Source organism: Xiphophorus maculatus, chromosome 7, assembly GCF_002775205.1.
Source record: "Xiphophorus maculatus strain JP 163 A chromosome 7, X_maculatus-5.0-male, whole genome shotgun sequence".
Taxonomy (NCBI): domain Eukaryota; kingdom Metazoa; phylum Chordata; class Actinopteri; order Cyprinodontiformes; family Poeciliidae; genus Xiphophorus; species Xiphophorus maculatus.
The window spans coordinates 19,208,844-19,226,858 of record NC_036449.1 but is presented as its reverse complement, the minus strand read 5'-3'; the positions used below and the strand labels follow the sequence as shown (position 1 = coordinate 19,226,858).

At 37.0% G+C, this 18,015-nt stretch overlaps 1 protein-coding gene across 2 annotated transcripts; it reads right to left on the bottom strand.

Moving 5' to 3' along the window:
• Positions 1–219: 219 nt before the first annotated feature.
• Positions 220–17,027, bottom strand: LOC102227077 (collagen alpha-2(VI) chain-like). 2 transcript variants are annotated; one of them, XM_014469397.2, is made up of 28 exons: positions 16,680–17,027; positions 14,613–14,804; positions 12,850–13,454; positions 12,738–12,758; positions 10,672–10,737; positions 10,537–10,590; positions 10,371–10,415; positions 10,265–10,291; positions 10,155–10,181; positions 10,031–10,075; positions 9,902–9,955; positions 9,666–9,728; positions 8,242–8,304; positions 8,116–8,169; positions 7,993–8,028; positions 7,853–7,915; positions 7,279–7,341; positions 6,940–7,002; positions 6,788–6,850; positions 5,719–5,769; positions 5,544–5,642; positions 3,687–3,749; positions 3,552–3,587; positions 3,415–3,460; positions 3,159–3,311; positions 1,851–2,306; positions 1,742–1,780; positions 220–1,657 (listed from the first exon to the last, which is right to left on the bottom strand). In XM_014469397.2, the coding sequence occupies exons 2-28, from the start codon at positions 14,797–14,799 to the stop codon at positions 1,056–1,058; spliced, it is 3,144 nt and encodes a 1,047-aa protein (XP_014324883.1). In that variant the 5' UTR covers positions 14,800–14,804; positions 16,680–17,027; the 3' UTR covers positions 220–1,055. The 2 variants fall into 2 exon arrangements, with proteins under 2 accessions (XP_014324883.1, XP_023192669.1); XM_023336901.1 differs by having other exon boundaries at positions 14,622–14,804.
• Between the last annotated feature and the right edge of the window lie 988 nt (positions 17,028–18,015).

Sequence of the window (18,015 nt, the reverse complement as noted above, 5' to 3'; positions counted from 1 at the left end):
CATGGATGATTACAATTTACAGGTTGATGAAGCATTAACATTAGTTGTCTTGGTCTATGGCCTCTCGGATTAGCCTTTAGCTTCAGCCTTTTGGGCCAACTACCTGGGTTTTGCATAGCGTGAAAACAACGGGAGTTTCTGCTAAGGAATAACTGCTTATAATCTTTTAACAGAATCACTTAGCTTCAGTTGCTTGATGAAAACAACAATAGAATTTGCTAGTTGTGTCATTAATGGCAAATTTAATTAAAGTGGCACATATTTCAGTGTTTTATACATTCAAACTATTTAGAAACATATTAAAGACAATATGTGTGACTGAGGAGGTATCACCATAAATCCAAAAAACAAGGCATACATTTTTTGTTACATTTGAAGCACAAGGCAGCCATATTGGATTTTGAGTTTGTGAAGTAAATAAGAAAGTTGGATTTCTGAGTACAAATGGACCACACCAAAGTGCTCTTGGTTTCAGCTTGGTATGATATTACCTAATTTCGCTGTATAATTAGTGTTCATGTCTGGAGATGAATTTGCAAGCATTTGGAAAAATAAATTGCTTTACTGGCTGTCAAATTAACTTGATGGAAATCTTTTACCCTTATTTATTTTGTTTTAAGTTTGAGTTTCTTGCAATTGGAAAACTAAATAGACCATTTTACAAATAAATCGAAACTAACCTAATTTAATATTTTGGTACAAGAAAAAAATGTTATCTGGAAAATGTTCACTCAAAACAATCTGGGTAGACAATATAGAGGTACCTAAAGTCTTTGCCAGTTATCTCTCACCATTGGCTCATTTCTTTTTTGTTTCATATTTGAACACAAAGAAAATCAGTGCTGGTAAGAACTGAGTTCTTTAGAAACCTCCTCCCCAAATATTTCAGGTTTTGCACATTATTGTTCCTGTTAATCTCTGACGGAGGTGAAATTAGCTGACCTTAATCAGCATTTTTGAGAACAATACAAGGGTGAATTCAACTTGGATCAACTGTTAAAATGGTTAAGTACAGAGCAGTAGCACCAGTATGACACTCACAATGAGGACAGTCTCTAACACACCCACCTGACAAAACGGTCAAAGAAACTAGGCTGTAACAGATCAGAAAATTTCTGACTCTTAAAGATGGCAGTCTGGTCACCCATAGCCAACTTTGTTAGGACTTCTTCATCCACATCACTTCCCGTAGCAATCACAGTGGAAAAGATGTGTTCCCTGCGCATTGCAGAAGCTGCCTCGTCCAGGTTGGTGATATTAGTAATACCGTCTGTGATGAAAACAAATGAGACCTCGGCACCACGTCTTGTCTTGCGAGTGGGTCCTTTACCCAAAACCTCATTGATGGTTTTGAAGATGGCAGGCCCCACTGCTGACGAAGCATCAAGATAATGTAAACCTGATAGACCAGAAGTGATAGCCTTCTGCTCGTGTGTAAGAAGAAAGGCCACTTGGTTTTCATTCTCATTGCCAAACTCTGTCAGTGCCAGACGAGCCCCGTTTTGGTCATTTCTGTTCTTGGCCATTGTCAATGCATTTGCAACCATTTCAACAAAATGACGTGCGTGGCCAAAGTTTTCCATCCCGAGGCGCTCCGAACCGTCGAGAAGAAACACCAGCTCTATGGGTCGTCCAACACATGGAGCTACAGCAAGTTCTGTAATGAAAGAGGACCGCTTACTCAATGACATTCTCGTCATTTTACCATTAAACCAGTAACCTAACCATAAATAAAACCCACCAGTTTTACAGGGAAGATCTGGACACTTAATCACTGGATCTGGAAAAGTAAACAGACATTCAGTGAAGTTTAGGCAGATGCCAAGAGGAGAATGGATGGAGAGACTTACCAGGACAGAGAACTGTTTCCATCTTCTGAATGAAGTTATCAGCCACTAAGTCTGTGTATTTCTTCATCTCAGTGATGCGGTTCTTGTTGTTACAGGCTATTGATACTAGGGTCTCGCTGTCATGTTCCTTGTCAAACATGTCACCAACCCCAATGGCATTCACCACCACATTGGGGTCATCGCAGAGGTACCTGAGTTTACTGTCATCATCACGAGGGTCAAAGCGACCGTCTGTAACTACCACTACCGATACTTTGGCACGGGCTCTCTTGCTGTCCCTTATTAAGTTATCATAGGCAAACTTGAGTGCAGAGGGTGTAAATGTGCCCCCAGCAATCCACTGAAGATTCTTCACTGCTGTCTTGAATGAAGACATGGAGTCTATGGAAGGGTCATCGAGTCGTATGACCTCAAATGTTCCTTTGTGACTGAACTGTACCACTCCAACTCTCGTACCTAAAAAACACAGTAACTGTAGATTAATTGCAAGTTGCTAGTATACAGTAAGTAAATGGTCTTTTTTTAATGATAAAACATCTTTAACTGTTTTGTCAATAAAAGGCTTAATTTTTTCAATTGAACAATGCTAAAAAGCTACAGAGTTTTCCCAAATCTCCGACCCACAACTGTGGTAGATTGCTGCTGTCTCAGAAGTTGAAAACCGGATCTTGGGATGATGCCACAGCTAAGCTAGGAGGTTGCAAAACTTGTTAAATTTGCTAAGTATTTTATCACTAACTACAATTAGCAAGGCAAGATAATTTTTACAAACAAAGATTGTTTGGCAATCAGCAGTTGTTAATAAGGTAGAAAAGAGTCAGCAGTGCAAATAAACTGTTTAATCCTGTAACAACTTTCATTATATTTCTGTGGAAACCATATTGAATCTGAATTTGGAGTTAGCGGGAGACCTCTAATGTTCAAATCCAGGATTCTCCCTTCAGGGTTCATTCTGTTTCATTTTTCATGCATGAAACCTGGAAATTACAACTTCTGAGTAGAACTCCAATGTAGTGTTAAAAGTGAAAAAACCCAAAATGCGACACACATTGTTGTACTTTTGATACAGAATGACAAAAAGCTACAATAATTTGTACAAAAAGGCATGTTTACCTGAAAACTACTCCTAAATTTAGCTTTTGTTGCACATTCAAAATAACCTATCAATTTTATATAAACCGTCATTACAACTGTAACAATCAATATGTTGATTGTTACATCACTGAAACATTCCCAACAGTTTGACACATGATCGCTGTGTTGATTTTCCTTTAGAAAAGGATTGAATGTTATTTTTGTGGACTGTACCCGTTGGAGATGTGGGGTCAGAGGCCATTGATCCCAGCTTGTTGATGGTGTTGATAACAAAGTTCTTTTCCAGGGTGAAGTTGGTCATCCCAACACTCTCAGAGCTGTCAATTACAAAGACAATGTCCAGAGCGCCGCAGTGTTTCTCACAGTCTGAGTGAAAAAAAAGAAAAGAAAATGCAACAAGTGGCTCAGCATGTTTAAAGATGATAACTGCAGAGCTGTGTTGGAATGAGGATCATGTCTCTCTGCCTACCACAACAACCACAGGTCTCCCTGATGTACGTCATAACATCACAGTCCTGGAGTAACATTAAGACGGTTTAGAGACATTCAGTTTCAAAGAATATAAAGAGCCTACTTTTATTCATGGTATTTCTCAGTTTGACTTACAGTGAGCCCAGGATCCCCAGCTGGCCCTGGACCCCCCTGCACAAGCACATGACAAAGACAGAGTGGCGATATTGGATCTGAAATCTTTATGCATGGTCAGGTGATTACTGAAGTGGTTTCGCTGATGCTTCTTACATCTTTTCCAGGGTCTCCCTGGGGTCCTCTCTCTCCTGGCTCTCCTGGCTGGCCTGGTTCACCCTGAATGCAAAATATTTTTCTGGTGAAGTGACTCATACCTCATACCAAGCATGTTTTAAGTAATAGTGACTCATTCTCTGCATATGTATAAAGTGTTCAGCTATAGTCTTTTTTTTACAGAAGGTGGGGCGTTGTGGTCATTGATTTTGCTCCTTGTTTGAAGAAGTACTGTACTGTCCATGAACTACACATGGACAGTACAGAAGATAAACTGCATCTGTTTCATTGCAAAAAATATCACAAAGAAACAGATGGCAGTAATGATAATGATGATAATGATGATCTCTGGGGCTCCTTTTTCCATGTCTAAAAAAGAAGCTCCACAGTTTTTTCTGCCTTTTTCAATGACTATTTTCTGTTTCTTCTTTCGTGATAATATTTAGGTTTTCTATTTCCACCTGAGTAATCCTCACAGTAAAACTTGGTTTCTAAAGAGCCTGTTTCCCCAAAAATGTCTTGTGAACTATTCAGCCAATTGTTGTAAAGATGATGTTTTTAAAAATTCACAAGTTATGTGAAAAAGTATTTTCCTCCCTAAAGACTTCTTTAACTTTTTTGGTTAAAATAAATGTTTCAGATACTGAAACCAACCCTGATCTATGTGATAAGATAACTCCTCCTCCTTTTACATCACAAATTAGCTGACAAAATGGAATGGAATTCAGAAATCACTTAAATAGAAACTGCATGACAACATGAAGTAGGCTAAAATATCTCAAATAGTAACACATCAATCTCTGATATAAAGAAATTCAATAGCAGAGGACTCTGAAATCTATCAATCTGGGAATGGCTGCAAAGTTATTTTTTAAGTCTTTGAAACTCCAGTAATGGACAAAGGATTAATTGCACATTTTGCCAATAGTATTAGTCATAATTAATTGATGTTAGTAATATTTTTTTGCTTGTAAGATTGTCATAAAGGCCAGTCACGAGAGTTAAAATACTAATTTTGTGATCTTATAGTGGTTGTCCAGTAGGTGGCTGCATATGGAGTGACTAAGTAAAGTCCAGTAAAGTAGTTTTTGTGCAAGTCTACATCAGCACCAAACGAGATGATGGCCTTTGACTAACTGGCCACTGTAGTAGCTATTCTTTAGGAAAGATGTATTTAGGCAACCTTTTAAGTTGAAATGAAGGCAAAAGACATTTTATTGTGGTGGATGAATCTTACAGAAAAATGTAACATGAATACTTTTGAAAAACAGAAAAAAGAAGACCTACTGTAACTCAAGTCTGTTTTACAAAACAGTAGCTTCTTCAAGTGTGTACATTTTCCTATTTATTAATTGTTTTTTTCTTTTATGTAACTTTGATGTGAAAGTAGAATTTTCATGAATATATGCATGCAAACATTCAAAGTTATCTTTAGGGACTGATCAAAAAACGACAAGGACAAAGACGACTTAATTAAGGATTAGTTAAACTTTACAAAATAAAATAAATTCACAGATTTAGATGTATTTGGTGCAACAACATAGGCTAATTAATGCATTATCAGTTTTAAAGACTTAATTTAAACAAAATCACTTATTGAGTTAAAATACTTAACATGGGCCTGAAAACTTGACTGTTACACTATACATAGTTTCATTTAAGTACTTCTTCTGTTGTGTGCATTCAGCAATCCAAGTGCTTGAGGCAGAACAGTCTGCACAGCATTCGTTTTTGAGATAAGAGTTTTTCCCTGTTTCAGCAGAACCGTATAAACATTAGTTTCAGCTTATCTGCTCAGCATCTCTGTTTAAACCCTAAATTGCCCTTCCATTAAAGACATTGTGTCTTTATTCTTACAGGCTCTCCTGGTGCTCCTTTAGCTCCTGGCTCCCCTTTTGCACCACATTCACCTCTGCCCCCTCTGGGTCCTCTCTTGCCTGGATCTCCTCTCTCTCCCTGCAAAGCACAGAATTCACTTTTACTCATGCATCTAAAACCTGAAGGATATGATATGAACAGAAAAAAATCATACTGTTGGTCCTCTTGGTCCAGGGTAGTTGAATCCTGGTCTTCCATTGTCTCCCTTTAAGCCAGGACAGTGTTGAATGTTAAATATTATATACAAAGATTAGGTTTTGGTTATTAATGTCTTACAACATCACTTCATTTCTCCAATATAAATAAAAAACTCACAATTAGGGATTTGTTTTTTGTTGGGGGGGGGGGGTTTCGAGTAAATAAGTGACATTAGAAAATACCAGAGGGCGATAGTGAACTAGTTTCAGAGGAGAATTACCAAAACAGAATTTTGTCAACAGAATCGATTTTTCTAAAGAGAACATTCTAAAAGGATATGTTGCTACTTATTGTAGGAATGCAGTACAGGATGGAGTGAACACTCTTGTGTTCCCCAAGGTCCCAGCCATGCTGAAAAATTGAGTCAACTTAATGAAAATAAGGTGTGGGAACTAATTTTACTTGCCCCACTTTTCGTCACAAGATTATGAATCTTTTGCTGGATAATCGTGACTTTAAATAAAGCATCACACGGGAAAGAGATTATTATAACCCCTCGGTTCAAGGAGTTTGACCTATAAGTCAGCAGTCAGACCCTATAACAACCATGGATATAAGTGATGAGTAGACATCACTTTTTAGCATCAGATGCTAAAAAAAAACCATGTTTACATGTGAAATTAGCTGAGTTTTGAAAATATAGATTTTTAAAAAGACTGACTATTTATAAGTATCTAACACTCAAAACTAGATTTGAAAATCCACCTTAGCAACATGCCCAGTCCAAACTACTGCCTCCAGAATTTCTCCTCCTCACTGGAAATATAACCACATACATTTTCATTAAATGAGCTTAAATTTAAGCCAAAGTCTCTTATTTCTTTCTTCCTGGTGGCCAATGTGATGGGAAAGTTTAAGTCTTCCTTATGCATATACAGTATATACTAGTTTTTCAGAGTGGTAAATATCTGAATACAGTTTTTGTTGATTTTGATTTTAGACCTCCAAATAAAACTGTTAAAATGCCGTTGAATTTAAAAAGTGTAAAAACTATTACATTTAGAGTTAAAACTTGACCTACTCACCTGCGGTCCACGTGGTCCAGGGTCTCCTCTCAGTCCGGGTTCTCCAGGAGGCCCCACTGTGCCCTACAGTGTCAAAGGTTAATGGCTCCATCAGCTCATGAACTTTAACTATTAATCTGTTAATAATAATGATGATATTATGAACTGCACACATTTCCTCCAGTGCTGCCTGGTTCTCCTGGCCGACCCCTTGGTCCTGGTAGTCCTTGGTCTCCCTGAAAACATTAATGGAAATGCTTTCACCGGACTTAACCTTGACTCTAGCCCCCACACACAGAATTACTCATGTGGATGGGAATTTGGCAGTGGACAACGCAGGCCAAACCATTTCAAAAGGATTGTGTTTTCCCTGGAGAAAGACCTCTTTTTTCCTGATACAAGACTCAGCTGGAGTTGTTTTGGCTGATCCATTATGCTTGAAGGCGTAGCTTCATTATATGATGTGTAACAAGGCTCTGGGTTGTCTCTCCAGCCAAAGCCCACCCACTCACCTTCGCACCCCTAACTCCATCTTCCCCAGGTCGACCTCTGTCCCCTGATGCTCCTTGATCTCCCTTCAAAGAAATATTGCGTGAGAATTTTAAATTATAAATAATTGGTTAATCTGAATAAAGAAATTGGAGCAAAACAAGAATCTTCCTCAGAATTCAAAGAAAGTATCTGATGCATTGCATAACTAAATCATGACAGGAGGGGGTTCTGCTCTCTGGGGCTGTAGAGTTGTGCAGAAAATGTGAAAAACATGATATTTTCTGTACTTCTACAGCTGAAAATTCATGTCAACAGAATTTCATGCTGTTTGTCAGTATTTCAAAAGATTAACCGAGTTTCAGATCACTAGCAGAAACCCTCCTTCCTTCATGATCTTTGCATTTAAAAAAAATAAAAAATACTCCATAGTTTACCAAGACACCCTGCAGTAGAAGTTCTCTAGTACGGTATTTACTTTTGGTTTTAGTTTCCTAACTTTTCTCAGTTTGAAAAAGGAATAGATCTGCTTTAAAAATCCCAAACTTTAAACGTCATCAGTAGATGACAACTGATTTTTTTCAATGTAAAACTCACCTTTGGTCCTGGGGCCCCATCTTGTCCTGGCGCCCCCTTCCTTCCAGGATCTCCCCTCCTGCCCTGTTAATGTTTGATAAAATATGAATGTCGAAATTTTACAACTCAAAAACAAATCTTTTAAATAGTGATTGAAATACCAGTTCGCCCCTCAGTCCTGGTTTGCCACTGATCCCCTGAAAGAAATGCAAATGTACTATAAGTGTCATCACTCTACCAATAATTTATGTTGTAGGACATTCAAATAAATCTATGATACATACAGGAACCCCTCTTCCTCCAGGTGATCCTGGATTTCCAGGATTTCCCTTTTCACCCTAAGAAATGGTAAGTCAGGTTAGTGGCTGTATTTTTTTCATCATTCTGCTGTGTTTCAAACTAAAGCTTACCTTTAGTCCTGGATTTCCCACAGGGCCTGGGGGGCCTATCTTCCCTGGGAGACCTGTATCACCCTGAATCAACAAAGACAATGACACAATTAGATTTAAACACTGGACATGGACATAGAAAATACTGAATATGGATGCTTGCTTTAAAGAACTCATTTAATCATGGTTTGAAGGTGTTGAAATTTTTAAAATATAAAACAATAAATAAATCACATTCTGCCTTTCCTTTGGTTTTCAAAGCACAAAATTTGTGTTAAAGCACACTTTTATTGTCTGACAGAAAAGAGCTACTTGAGTCATGCTCACAAAAACAGGAAGATGCTACCATATATGGGGAGAAGATGTTGTATTCTTTCCAGCTGCAATAATCGTCTCTGTGCACGTAAACACAGGTGAGAAGGATGGATCCTTCCTTATATGCCCAAACAGTTAATAATAATTAGCATAGTAAAATTTAGGAACATTGCTTTTTACCCAAGTCTGAGCCAAGGGAGCCAGATAAGAAAAAAACAGTTGATTGCAGATGTTATTTTTTTCTACCCTGGGACATTTCAGTGAAACTATTATAACCTTGGTTTCCAGATTCCTTCAAAAATATGTTTTTGCTAAGTTGTGTGTTACATGAATAGTCAACACTGATTTGTCGCTCCAGTATGAGATCTATTTTGCGCCTGAATGATCTAAAAGTCAGAGTTAAGTGGATTGAAAAATAAACAAAACATTCCTCCCTAAATGATCAGAATCTGGACGTAAAAAGCAACCAAATTCCAATGAAAAACTCAGTAATACCTTCAAAACCTTATTAAAAAATATGAGCCACACAAAAGTATTGAAGGATGTCACCAAATGTACAATATCATACTGTACATGTGTATAACGTTTTAGAAAACACATATATATGCTATGGATAGTTTATACACAGAGCTGAAATCTGTAATTGAAAATTTGAAGGTACTGAGTCGTATTAACAAGGTGAAATCCTGCAGGTTTGCAGGAATAATTTTGACAGCTAATTAAGTTGTTTAATTTGAGACATTTTTTCTGCTTCAACAGCTATAATGCATATATTTGCAGACTTTTTTTCTCTTTTTTGCTGCTTGAGTAAAGTATTAACATGCTCTTTTTGCTTTATTACACTGGTTTGCTTATGTGACACATCCTCTTTCAAAAGTTGTGCTCAAACTGGAAATTTCCTTTCTGCCTATTAAACAAGTGAAGATCCCCCATAAAAAGCTGATGGTCCAGGCTGCTATTCCAACATCCTGACTGTTTCACTGTGAATCCAGCAAATTCTGAATCACTAGCCTTGCTTTATGTTACCTATGCATTTTTGAGCTGTTCTTTTTTTATTTTATGTTTTTTACATTTTTACCTCGTCTTTCTCCAGACTAAAATTGTATAAACTTAGACTTCTTTTTCCACACCTTTTCTCCCATTTTTCCAGATAATCCAGAGTCACCAGGGTCTCCTGGGTATCCATTTGGTCCCTTAAAAACAGGCATTGAATGAGTCAGACATCTGTGGGTGATTAATGATAAAGTTTAACACCATCTGATTGATCTATATGTGCAACATGGTAGAAATGATTGTGTTCTTTCTTGCGGTAACTACGACGAGATCAATATTCAAAAACAGATTTCAGTAAAAGCATAAGACTCACTTTTTCACCTGGATCACCTTTGCAGCCAGGAGCTCCAATTCGACCAAATTTACCCTGAAATTTCCACAGGTCAGTGAACATGTCTCCAGTATCCTGTGCCTTGAAAACGTAACATGCGTCTCCAGTTACCTTTTGTCCATCTGTTCCATTCCTTCCTGGTGAACCCGCCGCACCCTGCAAGAAACAACAAACACAATTAATTTTCGGAGTCTAGAAACGAGTGGTGTAGCCAAGCATTAAAATGTTGCTCTACCTTTGCTCCAATTAATCCAATTTCACCCTGTTTGAAAGAAATAAATTTATTGCAGCTGGTATTTTCTTTTTCTCACTGGCACATAATCAGAAAATTTTAGAAAATCGCACCTTTTCTCCTTTAAAACCAACTTCTCCCTGAGGGCAAACAAGAATGAACAAATTATTAAGATAAATAAATGAAAAACGTATAAATATTTGGTGAGCTTCACCAAACCTTTAGACCAGGTCGTCCAATTGAACCTTCAATCCCAGGATCACCCTGAATTGGAACATTTTATTTAAAAGTGAGCTGTCGTTGAAAATTTAAAAAATAAAATAAAATCACAAGTTGTTTTTTTTTGTTGTTTTTTTAACTAGATTTGACGTATTCTCAGGCATACCTGGTTACCTTTAAGACCTTTTGGTCCTTTGATGCCTCTGTCTCCTTTAATGCCCTAAAAAAATAACAGCAAAATGAACGTTTTGCAAAACAGGAGACAAAACATGAAAACTAGCATAGCACTAGTCATACTGACTTTTTGACCTGAGGCCCCTTTTCGTCCCGGGATCCCAGGGACTGCAAGGCATGTAGGTTTATAACACTGCAAGTAGAAGAAGAACAAAAATAAATTGATTCATAATAAATAAACAAAACATTATTTCAAAATTTAATTTCAAAATTAAAAAGAATTAGACACCGTAGCAGATTCTAAAGGTTTTTGTTTTAAGGATTTTCTGCATTAAGCATTGGTTTGTGTGCTTATGGGGGATGGATGTTTTGCTTCATAGATAAAAAATTACCTAGTATCTCTACTGTTCAATTATAATAATAGAAACTAAGTAAATGTTTCCACATTAAATGTTCTGCATCCATTTATGGTTTAATTCCTGATTAGAAACTATGTTCTCTCTTTTTTCAACAAATATGAGCAAATAATCCACAAGCAGGTCTTGGTGTAGGTTGGCTTTTGTGAAATGCTCTATTATTTTCTTCTACAGACTCATTGCATGTTTTTGTTTTGAATCTGAATATTTGAACATTTGCAACACACTGGCTGGCAGAAGAAACCTCTCAGGGCAACATGGGGTCAGTGCTGATATGTAGCTCAAAAAACTGTTATTGCACTGAGGCGCCATTGCTTTTGAAGGACATTGTACTAAACAATTTGAGGTGATAGATTGCTGGATTCATGTCAGTTCATGACCAGACAGAGCTTCGTCAACAGGTGGACGAAGAGTTTGTGTCAGCATGTTTGATTGCTTTGTCTTATACATCACCAAATGAGAACCATCTTTATTGGCCACATTTGAGCACAGAAACAAGATATTTAATTTTGGTTCCACTTTCTAAACAATATACAAACATTTCAAATGTGATTATGAAAAAAATATGGTAGAAAACAAAAGCAGTCTTCTAAGTAAATATTTGTATGTTTTTTTGAAAAAAGAAAAACACTGTACATGCAAATTATAAAACACAAGAGGCCTAAACAAACACAAAATGTTTGATTTTGTGAAAAATCCTGTTAACTCTTTGAACTATGCACTCTTGTTGTGAATGGTGTATGTGTATTGGGATCAAGGATGTGGAAGTCATTGCATCCTGCTGCATCAGGATGGGGTATGTTTCTTCTTCCTGTGATGTCACCCTCTAGTTTTATTTTATTAATACTTTGGAATTATTCAAATATCTGGGAATGAAATGTCATTATTTTGAAAGTAGATCAGGTCCTTAGTTTCAGTTTCAAGCATATGGCACACTGAGGTGATAGAAATCAGCGCAGACAGCACAGTGTGGTGAGAGATTAAACCATGCTGAGTAACAGTTGCGTGGATTCTCTCGAAGTTGCAAACACATTAAATGTACATGGCGTGTGTGACCCGCAGTGCTTGTGTAGAAGAATTGTTCAACAAATCCAAAACCCTGTGGCAGCCTGGGTTTTCTGGTGATCATATTGTGTCTCCTACATTGTTCAGTGCAGAGTAAGGTGATGCTGATGTGGTGTTTTTCTATGGCATCACATCTTCCTATGCCATATGTTTTAAGATTTTAAAGAACTAGCTCATTTGTGAAAACAGCGGTGATCCCATTTCAAAATGTTTGACCAACCTCATTAATCTTTGATGCGCCTTGAACAAAAGAACAAATGTTTCATGAGCATGGTGTAGGGTAAGTTAGTCTAAGAAACTACTTGTGGATTGAAGCTTTCATTGTTTATACATTTAAAAGCACATTGGATCTTCTGTGACTTTTAAGTAGAGTTATATATTTTTAGCGTACAAGCTGTAGCTATATCTCCAAGGACAAATTATTATTGCTCAAAAAATTAGTAAAAAAAAAGCAAATGACATGATGAGATGAGTTCTAACATCCTTTTCAAGGTCATTAAAGTTTTATTAATCTGTATAAATATAACAGATTCAAATCAAAGCATAATGACTCTAGTGAACTCTAGCAGGTAGTTAGTTAAGTTCAATATTAGGGGAGGGATTCAAAATCATTAGGTAAACAAGTAAAGGAACAGTTTCTTCAAAACCTTGGGACTAGAACAAATGAAGTGACGTTTTAGTGGATCAATCATTATTTTTTAAGATGTCTTACCTGTAGATATGCTTGATATTTCTGCAAAACAAAAACAGCAGTCAGTCAGGCAAGTTTCTTCTACCAATAAAATCTTAAAAAAGTATTTAGAAAAAATAAGATCTCAGATCACCATGACTTTGATGATGCGATCAATAGTTTCAGTGTTCATCCTCGGTCTTCCATTAACGATCTCCATGACTATGTAATCGTCTCGGTACACCTCTGTGGGTGAGCCGACTATCTCCCTCATCCCTAGTTCATTGATGCGTCTGGAGGCTGCTACTGAAAAAATGTGGATCCCTTGATCCCGAGCCCTGTCGCCTGCCACCTTGATCCCCCCACATGGACTCCCCGTCACGTGACCATCTGTGATGACCACTGAGAACAGGACAGCCTGTGTCCCTAAGTACGTCATCTCGTGGGTCATATTTGTGAGAGCGCAGTCGATGTAGGTGCCTTTGCCCAGGTATTTTATCTGACTGAGATTCCTGATGAAGCTCTGTTTGGTCGTGAACTGACTGAACAACACCTGCTTCTGAGAGAAGTGCAATCCCCCTAAGGACCAAGTGATCTGGATCTGGCCCCTGTACTCCTCATTTTCGAGGTTCTGGGCGAATATCTTCATGAATTCCTTGATGCTCTCCACCAGACTCCCGGGCGGAGATTCCTGCAGGGCGATGGTCTCTGAGGTGTCAATGGTGAAAAACAGCTTGATGGGACAGTCGATGATCGTTGCTGAACAGGAGGATGCCAACAAAAATGTAAATAAGTTGCAAATGTTTTTTGTGAACATTATTGAGTGATAAGGTACAAATAGGGCAAGATGCAGTATAGTTTTTTATACTCTAAAATTTTTTTAATTAGAGTTCCTACACACTTTTTATATCAAAATTGCCCACTTTTCCAGACCAAATATTCAAAAATGCAAAATTCTTATATGTAAATGCAAAAGTCAATAGTAAATCCGTAGCAGATATGTTTTCAGTGGTCAGAATTTGAACATATAACCTGCAACAAAAAAAGACTAGACGATAAGAAACAATAAACAAAGTATAGCAGATGGTGGGAAAACAGATGTAGTGATGGATAGAATAATGAATGGATTGATGATTAAATAGCTGCATGAAAGAATGACAGATGAACACATTATGTATAATTATTAGTACCATGAACAAACATGGCTGATGGAATGAGGGAACAACTGGCAGAATGAGACAGAATGAAACCTGAAAATCCAATTATTTTTCATGTACCATAAAATTCCTAAATTTCACTTTCATGCCTTTTCATACTGCTGGGCTGCATAGGAAACGACACAGGCTGTCCTGTTCTGCAACTTTTATGTTATTAAGATTTTTTGCATGAAAATGAAAGTGCATATAATGCATGTAATGATTTGAAAAGGTTCATTTTCATTGTGAGTCTTGGAACATCAGTCTGTACAAAACAAGCTTTGTGTTCCTGGTTTAAAATGAGCTCAGCCTCAAGGTGACAGAGCATTACATGCTGCTCTTAGGCATTAGTGTGAATCATCTAATAAATTATAGCACAAATAAAGCCTTTCACATTCACATAACTCAAACTCTTTTGTCTGGTTAAATTACAGCAATTTCACATCCATAGAGTGCAATTAATGCTGTTTTGTAATGTATTATAGAAGCAGACGAGCACCTCCTTCATCCTTCTTTACTATCTCTTTTTCATGTTCAGTCGTGCTCGAACTTTATTGCACTTTTAACCCGTCTACGTTTTTATTTCCACTGGATACTTCCAGCACTGCATATAAAACAGGCAAATTAAATATAAATCAAAACGACCTCAAGTCCTTCAAGGCAAATCCAGAAAAGTGGATATTGCAGTTTCCTGACCTAAAATTAAATTACAATAACTCACTCTCACAACCTTCTGGTCTTGGTGTGGGCTCTGGCGGCAGCGGAGCCGGTGTTGGTTCCGGACTGTCACCTCGTCCAGGTATGGGTCTGGGTCCTCGAGGGGGAGCAGGTTGAGGCGATGCGGCTTGGAACACCATCAGAATGATGACCCATAAAATCATTGGCGCGACTGAATTGATTCCAGTCATTTTTCCTGAAACACAGCAGCTGCTCTGTGTCATCTTTCTAATCCAAAGCGCTGTTTCAATGCAGGAAGTTACTGTCAGAGAGGTGAGATTCCACAGAGGGCGACTCAGCGGAGCTTACAAATGTTTATTGCAATTTCAGACAGTGTTAACAAAATGTCTCTTGATATTTATATCTACATTTATCTGTTTTGAGAAAACAGGAATTCCTTAACAACATGGAATTCTGTTTGAAAAAAGTCTCAGCCTGGATGTACTGTCCGATAAGAGTTTATGAGTAAAATGTGGTGAGGAACATTTTGGCTGGAGTTAAGTACTATGATGTGAGTCAACATCAACAAGCAACAAACAAAATAACGAGCTGATGGGAGGCTGTTGCATTTTTTCCTAGTTTTCTGTCAGAACAGATGTTAGAAAGTCAGATGATCAAACTGATGGTGGTCAAAGTTACAAGCAAAGAACTAACAGATGCAAAAGCCTTTTCTGTGTGTTCACAACTTGAGTATTAAATCACTTTTATCGCTCAACAGAATCTTCTGTTTTTAATTGCTTGAAGCATGATTAAGAAAATACACACTCACATTCTCCAGCCAATGTTCTGTAACCATTTTAATCTATGGTCAATTGCTTCAAATATAAACATTATTTCTTTTTGAAAATACTTTTCTTTACAGAATAAAAAAAAAAAAAAACACGATTGTCAGGAAACAAGTAAAGATGTACCACAATAAAATGTAATAAATATCTAGTTTACACAGTCACTCCATATTTCTGAATGTGGCAGAACAGTGAAACCCTAAACCTTGCTAAATTCTGTGAACTCTTTAGATCCCCTCTAAAACACTTGGATCTGTCTTTTTTAATGGATAAAACTCTGAATTAACCTTAATATCCATTAATTATGCTTTAGCACTACTAACGAAGCTAACATCAACAGTTTTCCTCTTATCTGCTCTTGAGGGTGCAGCCAATCTGCATTAAGGAAAATAAATATCACTCCTGGATTGGTTGTTTTCAAAACATCAGCCAAAAAAATATTTCAGATATGCTCTCTTAAAAGAAAATCCATTAATAGACAGGTTTTCCACAAATTAGATTAGAGTCACGTTCCACAGAAAAATCTGCAAATACCGAACAGGTGAAGGCTGGGAGAACGATTTCAGCAACACCAATGTTGAAAACTACCAAACAAGCCCACAACAGTGAATTACAGGCAAAAACTCCTCAAACAGGAAAAAATGATAAAGAAGTCATAAACAATCTCAACTTTTCAGGTAAACAGACTCAGTGAGTTTGCTACTTTTCTAACTTCCTATAACACCCGGCTGTGGTGCAGTGTTAATGCTAGCATATAAACAAACAGGAACAACAAATTATACCACTCACTTCAACAATCGCCTCTGCCAGCATGTTCATAGAAGACAATCTAACAAATCTGGTGACAAATTAACAATTTGATAAAATTTGCTTCATTTTTTTTTTACCTGATTTCTGTAAATCTCTATTTTGGTAACATGAATCAAGCAGATTTCTCCAGCCTGACCACACCCACACTTTGTTGCTCGCACATAAATACTTTTAAACAAAACAAAAACGTAATCAGAAACTTAATTATGACAGAACAGCAAGATTTAACAGTGCAATCCCTAAAACATCATTCCTGACTCTACAATATGGGCTCTTGTTCCCATAAGTTGTGACCTTATTTTCTGAAATTCAAATGACCTTTTTTCTCAGTTTCAGTAGAATAACATAAAATGTATTCACTCACCTCTCTAAGATAATCTTTATTAATAAAGTTGCCTCTGTGCTTGTATAGACTCAGTTAAACTAGTCTAAGCAAAAAACCAAAAAAACAGTAAGATAGGGTAAAGACTTCTTACCTCGGCAACAGCACACAAAGAATGTAAACTCCAAACTGAGTCAGGAAATTCAAGCAATCTCCACAGACTGCAAAGTCCAGATAATCATCTCAATCGGAAAGTTCCCATATCAGCAGATTCATCCGGGGTCAGCCTCTGGTTGGGGAGAGCTGCACTGGAGAGAGACGTTTAGATGAAAGCTTATTGTGTGGGACGACAGCTGGACAGCGACAGCAGCACAAGCTGCAACACAAAGACTCAGTTCTGCAGACTTGAAGTGGATTTGGATTAATACAGCATGCTGGAGCAAACCATCTATCAACAGAATCTGATAGAACACGTGTCAGATCGCAGACTGAATCTCTCCAAAGAACATCTTTTTTTACAAACACATCAACTCCCACTGCTGCATATCCTTACATGGAGAGAACAGCTCACACTCACTCCCTGTTTATATCTCTATGTTAAACAGCATGGGAGATGTCATCCTGGAATTCAGGCGCTGCTGTAAAAAAAAGAAGATAAATTACAGATTAAGAAACTGTTATTTGATTAATCAGTCTAGATGCGCACACAAGCACAAAAGTATTTTGACTTTCTGAAATAATTTTTTGGAGCATAAAAGTTTTATGTCTTATGGACAAGATAATATTTTATGTCCTTTTTTAAATATTGTGAAGATATTTTACATTTTGTTCTGTACAAGTTAGGATGTAATCATCTCATTTGAAATATCCCAACTTGTAAGGCTAAAGTCAAATGGTTCAAAATAATTTTGACATTATAATATAGCTTAATAAAAATATAAACAAATAATACACAAGACATTGCTTACTTATTAAGAACTGAATACAATCCTTATGTGTACTTGTAAGGGCCTTTTCTTTATTGATTATTACTTTTAGTATTTATCTGTATCAGCCTCTAATTTAAATATGATATATGTCTATTATGAATAGTTGTTTTGTGTATTTGTTGATGTAGTCTTAATCTCCCCTAAATGTCTTTTCCACATTCATATTAAGGTTCAAGAAATATATGTTAGTTCATATATAACAGGAATTTAAACTTCTTTTTTTTTTTTTTTTTTTACAATAATGTGTTAGGCTGACCAAAACTGAATTCCTCCAATACCGCTACAAAAATGTCAAGGGACTCTACTTTAGCTGCAGCAGCACAAGCTTTCTTCTCACCTCTATAAGATATGACATCAATTTTTCATTGTCTCTTGAAGGACACTTTTTTTTTTTATTCACAGACATACTCTGTGGAGAGATTAATACAGATGACCTGCCTGTATTTTCATGCCCCTGTGATTTTATTCATAATTTAATGAATCAAGAATGAATCAAGGGCA